Source organism: Ipomoea triloba, chromosome 3, assembly GCF_003576645.1.
Source record: "Ipomoea triloba cultivar NCNSP0323 chromosome 3, ASM357664v1".
NCBI lineage: Eukaryota > Viridiplantae > Streptophyta > Magnoliopsida > Solanales > Convolvulaceae > Ipomoea > Ipomoea triloba.
Window position 1 is genome coordinate 22733179 of NC_044918.1, and position 6833 is coordinate 22740011.

At 35.6% G+C, this 6833-nt stretch overlaps 1 protein-coding gene across 1 annotated transcript; it reads right to left on the reverse strand.

The window, feature by feature from the left end:
- Positions 1-3479: 3479 nt before the first annotated feature.
- Positions 3480-6407, reverse strand: LOC116014199 (histone-lysine N-methyltransferase ATXR6-like). Its single transcript, XM_031254200.1, has 6 exons — positions 6103-6407; positions 5368-5448; positions 5040-5269; positions 4551-4651; positions 4236-4448; positions 3480-3953 (listed from the first exon to the last, which is right to left on the reverse strand). The coding sequence occupies exons 1-6, from the start codon at positions 6401-6403 to the stop codon at positions 3794-3796; spliced, it is 1086 nt and encodes a 361-aa protein (XP_031110060.1). The 5' UTR covers positions 6404-6407; the 3' UTR covers positions 3480-3793.
- Between the last annotated feature and the right edge of the window lie 426 nt (positions 6408-6833).

Sequence of the window (6833 nt, forward strand, 5' to 3'; positions counted from 1 at the left end):
CCATAACTTCCTTGCCCCTAATGGTGCATTTCCTAACACTGTGTGGTGTATATTTGCATAAGTAGTGCTATGTTTTTTGGTGATACGTACCTACATATTTTTGTGGTGCATTTTCACATAGTGGTGCGATCGCACTGACCACATGTTAAGACGCGGTCACACCTGATTATGAATATATATATATATATATATATATATATATATATATATATATATATATATGTGTGTGTGTGTGTGTGTGTGTGTGTGTGTGTGTGTGTGTGACATACACCTACACACATGCACTATTTTTTTTAGATCGTTGTTTCTAAACCGCCTACGCGCTAGGCGCTAGTCTACCGTCCGACTAGCGTCTACTGCAACCCATGCAGTACATACAAACATGATATCAACCTTAAAATAATAAAATTAAATATAAATGTTCATTTATCATAATTACTATCATAGTATCAAAAAAAGAATAGAAATATAAAAAATAAAATAAAAAATGAGACAACTGTTCAGTGGGGCTTCTTGCTATCTGCTCAAAACCTTGTCTTCTCTTCTCCTTTCCTCACTCCTCAGTGTGGGAGTGCATAAACTGAACCTGCTCTTCTATTCTCTTCTTTTCTTTTCGTTTCTTTATATATATATATATATATATATATATATATATATATATAAATATAAAAGTTGGTTCAGATGTGACAAATTGCTCCCATGGGATTGTACGGTTGATCTGGATCATTGGATGCACTCAGATCATCAGTTAAAAATTAATAAAGATGGAAAAAACGCATAATAATATTTTGATAATTTCTTGCACCATGTATATTTAGATGGCGCAGTAAGGGTTGGTGTGATACTTATGAGTGTCTTGTGGTGCACTTATGAGTGCCTTATGGTGCACTTTTAAGTGATCTATAGTGTACTTGTAGTGCACTAAATGGGAAAATGTGGTGATATTTTAATAATTTATTACACCAGACCTCCGGGAAAAGCATGAAAAAAACGGCTCGAATGGTACGATCCCTCCGTCACCCCAAAATGAAAGGGTATTTCTATGGTGCATTTAGTGCAGATATATAATGTACTTAAGAATGATATATATAGTGCACTTAGTAGTGATCTGTGGTGCACCACAAAGTTTTAGTCCATAGAAGTGCAGGTCTGTGGTAATAGGAAACTTATTTATATTGCATCTAACAGGGGAAGAATTAGTTGTTAGGATCAAATTTAAACCGTTTTGAGGTATAAATATACTCCGTAATTGAATAATAGTTATTACCCAAACAACACCGTTGGGTGACGAATTGAAGTACAAGTATAGATTTTTATTGATTATTGTTGGCAGGCTGTAAAGAAAAATGGACCACCCTATACTAGTTGGGTGTGTTGCTTTGTTGAAATATTAATTTTGAGAGCAGTAGGGTGGTCCATTTATTTTTATTGATGATCGCTATAATCATATGCTAAGAGTGAAGTGTTCTGAAACTTCTGACATTTTAGTCCGGCTACTACCTCCTCCAGTACTTCTTGGCTGCACAAGTTGTGACCACATATATATACACAAGACTATGACAATATGAAGATGCTGCAATTCTGAATTTCTTTTTTTTTTTTTTTTTGAAATAATTCTGAATTTCTTTTGTACTGGTTGAAGAAGGCCTGAAATTAGAGGATGTGAATCAGTGAATGTGAGTTGAGGACCATGTAAGATGAAATGGTGGGCTAAAAGCCCATATGATTGGGCCAATGACCAAATTCACAAAGTTCTCTTACACACACATATAGATGACAACATTTTCTCGTGAGATATAATGTTGGGAGGGGGGAGGGGGGCATGTTCCTATGAGAACACACTCCACATGAGAACATATCTAAATCATAGAAAACAAAAGATCAATGACTATCATGTAATCATAGCATTCAAAAAAGGAAATGATTATTATTTAGGGACAAATTAATCCTTTGTGTATAGAAAGTCCATCTACATATGAAAAATTTGAAAGATTCCCTCATACCATTTGTTATATTTGTATTATATATTTATTTATTTTGTGGTTGGATTATTTCTATGGTTAACTTTGATTTGTTTTGTATATCACTGCGTCGACATTAGTGCGATGTGTGCACTTTTATACTCTATTGTGTGCACTTTAATATGCTTTGGGTGAATGCACACTATTATCTGTGTTGTGCACATATATGCTATTTGCGGTTGTGTACACACACGTGACTATTTGTATGCATTTTATATGAGATGACATGCATTTTTCGTACATTTATCATCTTTTAGACACGTGTTTTGTTGTTATGCATTGTGTGCCCTCACGTGACCAAGGTTCTTATTAGCAAACCAGATTGTATCCTGTTAAGGAAATACTCATCAGTGAGGCAGTGGCGAATCCAGAAAAAAAATTCAGTGGGGGCGGAGGTAGTTTAAAACTTTTTGATATAACTACAGTTGTATATTATCGAATGAAACTATAGTTATATCCAAAAGTAACTGCAGTTGTGTTGAAAGGAAACTGCAGTTATGTTGAAAAGAAACTGCAGTATATATGAAAAGAAACTGCAGTATATATGAAAAGAAACTGCAGTATATATGAAAAAAAAGTGAGTGGCGCGAATTCATCTGTCTGTTTCATTAATCAAAACGACGTCGTTTTGAGGATCGCGGTCGACAATGCATTGTGGACCGCGGTCCACGATATAAGAACTGGTGCAGTGTTATCATATAAATATACTAATTTAATTCAATAAAATTATCATTGACTATTTGCTATTAGGAAATTAGATGGCTTGGCTATGTTATTATTACGAGACGTGAGTGTAATTAATATATATATATATATATATATATATATATATATATATATATATATATATATATATATATATATATATATATATATATATGTCCTCCTCTCAACCCATTCATACCCTTCAAACCATATCCCCACTGTTCCAGTTAGATAAAGAGTCAGGTAAATGGTAATCCAAGTATAATGCCACAGGAGTTTGCAATATCATAAAATACCTTTCAGCTCTTCTTAGTTCTTACCTACAGCCTGGATTCTTGTAGTCAAAGTCAAGGAAATCTACTAATCCAAGAATGTGCACTTGAATAAGTTGGCAAAAACTTTTTGAAGAAAGCAATTCCAAAGGTCAATTTGTTCCAAGGAGCTAGAACAGACCAAGATAATTTGTTGATGGATGATGATCTCTCAAGTACTTCCTAGGATGAAGAATGACATTAGTTGCTGCATATTTAAGGTAGTCTCAACCTTGATTCGCATTAATATGCAACAGATCGAAGCGAGAATGGAGAGGGTGATGATGTCCTAACTCCGAGTAGAGACAAAAGACAATCTGATTAAACCGCATTTTCTAATGTCAATAGACTCATTTCATTTCCCCTAAAACCACTCAAGATTCTTAAAGTTAATAGAAATATGCATATAAATTTTTTTCACAAAATGAAGATATTTAGGAAAAAAAATTGTTGGGTTGTGACCATTCATTCCTACAAAGCATATGATGCTGTTTTACATTCTTTTCAAATTTGAAAAGATAACAAAAAGTACACAACCCAACAACCCCTTTTCAGTTTTCAGCAAATTACAGGAGTATCAGAGGGTAAGTGATACAAGACAAAATTGGAAATTGGGATTTACATTGATCATTTTCTATTCTTTGTAAATGAAGAAATAATCTTCAATGGTAATTTAACTTGAATAATGAAGTGAGGAGTGAGCCACTAAACTGTTTAGATCAATCATCAGCCTTCTTTGTCCTATGAGGGGGTCAGTCACACAAAGTGCTCAGTTGGATATTCATTCTCATATCCATTGTAATCATAATATAGCCTTTCACCCTTTTTAATGTCTCTGCTTGCTATCAGTAACACTCGACTTTCTCCATTTACATTGAATCTCACACATTTCACATTCTGTTTCTTCCTTCCTCCCCTGCATTACAAACACTTTTTATCTCAATCTCACACCACAAAAAACCCTTCATTGCATTCTTCAAAAACCATAAACATCATTTGGTATACTTTTTTAGGTTTTTCCATATGAGCGAGATTTTTGAACTCCAGACCTCTCTTAGAGGATAAGAGTGCACGGTTACTCACGCCAATTGAGCTGGCTCATGGTGGTATACTTTGATATCAAACTCACAAGCATACCAATTCACTACTATACTAGTTAACTTAAATGGTGCTAACAGTAATGGAAGGACGAACTTACGGTGTATGGTTGTTAATGCCATTGATGAAGCGAGCTATGTTACTGCGTTTATCAGGGCAGATAACAAGGCATTTTGAAGCCTCAGCAGTGCATAATAGAGTCATCATGCTATCTCCATCATCGTTCTCGCGATTTTTCAAGAAATCAACATCTCCAACATACTCGGTGATTATGGTTAGGTCTCGAATGGACCTATCAGCTTCAACAGTAAATCTGCCATAATCATATGGGAGAACACTTGAAAAATCTAGCAAAATAAAATGTTGAATAAAGATGGCAGTTGATAAATTGGCTGCAAATTCTAACTACACTCACCCTTCTTTGGGATCAAAAACCACCAGAAGAGGTGGCCATTCACCTCTTTCCATCATTTTCTTGCACAAATTTAAGGTTTCGGCATCTTCTTTTGACATTACCTGAATTATATATAGATCATAGACACCCTTAGACTTTTGAAGAAGCTACAAACATTTCCTTCATAAGAACTTGAAGTTTCTTAACAAGCAAAAAAATTCTAAAGGCAAAAACATCTTGATGATTGCTACTCTCTTAGCAAAGTTACTAGTTCCTTGTTTGTCCATAGTGGGCAGAAATGCCATTTGTAATAAACTAATCAGTTAACTTAATTATTTACAGAAAGCATAAAGACGCAAAAATAATTAATGACCAATGTACACTAGCCAAATACATTCACTCAATAGTCAATGTGCATTTCCATGTTTCAGAAAGCAAGGTTATTAACCAGTCTTGATCAAGTTATGCACTTTGTTCACTTAAAACAATGCGAGATTACACTCAATATACCTGCATCCCTTCGCGCTCAAGTGCAGCACAATTTGCCTTCCTCGGTGCCATGCCTGGCATATAAGTAAGCTCATTACTGAACTCTGCCCCCGACGCTGTTAATGCTGTTGCTAGCGATGCCATTTGCTCGAGTCTCCTGGTAGGATCTTCGGTAGGATTGAATGGCAATAACTTTCTCCTCTTTTTCGAGGCTGCCAGGCTACTAATTCTTCTTCGCTTCTTGTGGCAGCCTGAAGAAATGTAAAAGAACCTAAATTGGAACTGAAAGACTAACAAAAGAATAGCAGTCTGAAGACAGGCGTGGAACCAATTGCTCTTTGCTGCTTACCTTCACTTAGGTTGTCCGTTGCATCCAATGATCTCTGAATCCGAAAGAAGTCAACAATCTTTGTCTGGATGAGAGGAAACTCTGCAAATTGAAGAATGCTTATTAAGTTACTTACAAGATTAGGAAACAGGTAAAAGGCAGCAGCACTTGTAAATAGGTCATTAAATTTATAGCTTGTGTACAATTAGGTCACTAAATTAAAAAAGATTGAAACACTTTTTTTTGATATATTTTAATGCAATTTGAGTTGAAAACATTTCAATCTTTAATCCCAACTATTATGGCAGACGAAAGGGCAACTATTAGTGCATATCATGTAAGCGATAAATTCAAAGTCCAGTAATTCAATTGGACAAAAGTGATAAGTTCAGTGACATTTCACAATTTTTTCCTTTTCATTACTCATATAGCTTGAGAAAAACAAAAATACATTAAAAAAAATCAAACACCTTCAAACATGGCCCTAAAAAGATGCATAAATCTCTTGGCAAAATAGATTGGAATAGACCTTAATTTAGCTAAATGAGCTGATGAAGCTCACAGAATAAAAATAGTGAAGCAGCCCGCTCTAACATCTCAATTCAATATTATGAAAATATTCAACTTGAAATTGAGTCAATTAATCATCGAAATTCAGTAACAAAAAGCTAAACAGCGTACAATACTCATGTTTTATACTCAGCATATTAAAAAAAAATTGAAAATGGAGTAAATTAGAGAAAGCAAAGAACGTACCAGTAACATTTTTAAGTTTGGAGCAAGAAGGGCAGAACCAGGAGCCTTTGGGCACGGCGGCGAGAATGGGGCGGAGGCAAAACAGGTGAAAACCTCGATCGCATTTATCGCAGAGCAAAAGCTCGGATCCTCGGCTGCCAGACCCGCATTTCTCACAGCACACATCACCATAATCCTCGCCCTCTTCTTCTTCTTCCTCTACCTTTGATCTGGATCGCTTCCTGGGCAATAAGCCCAGTAAAAAGGGATTCGTAGCGTGGGTTCTCTTTCGTAGCACCATTGATGTCGAAGGAGCTGCCATTGTTGCGGAAATGCGAGGATGGGTGTTTTGAGGGTTTGGCTAAGATGTTACGTTTTATGCACAGTGATAATCATACCATAAACGAATTTGGCCGCGAAGAGAAAATATTTGTTTGGCGCGCTAATTAATTCGCGGGAAGACGGAGTTTGGCGCCAACTGGGCACGTGCTACCCTCGAAAATCAAAATGCGCTCAAGTGTTAAATTGTGGCCCAAAGCCCAAAGGATTCATTCAACAAGGCTGGCATTAAACTCGCCCAATATATAACGGCAAATTATGCTATGGACCGCAAGGTGGACTCGGATCTATGTTCACAATCTTATAACTCTATGTTTATAATTTTAGAACTCTATGTTTGCGATTTTAAATTTCAATATACAAAATTATATTAGTCACTATTCACAATTTTGTTATATAGATTCAAAAATTGT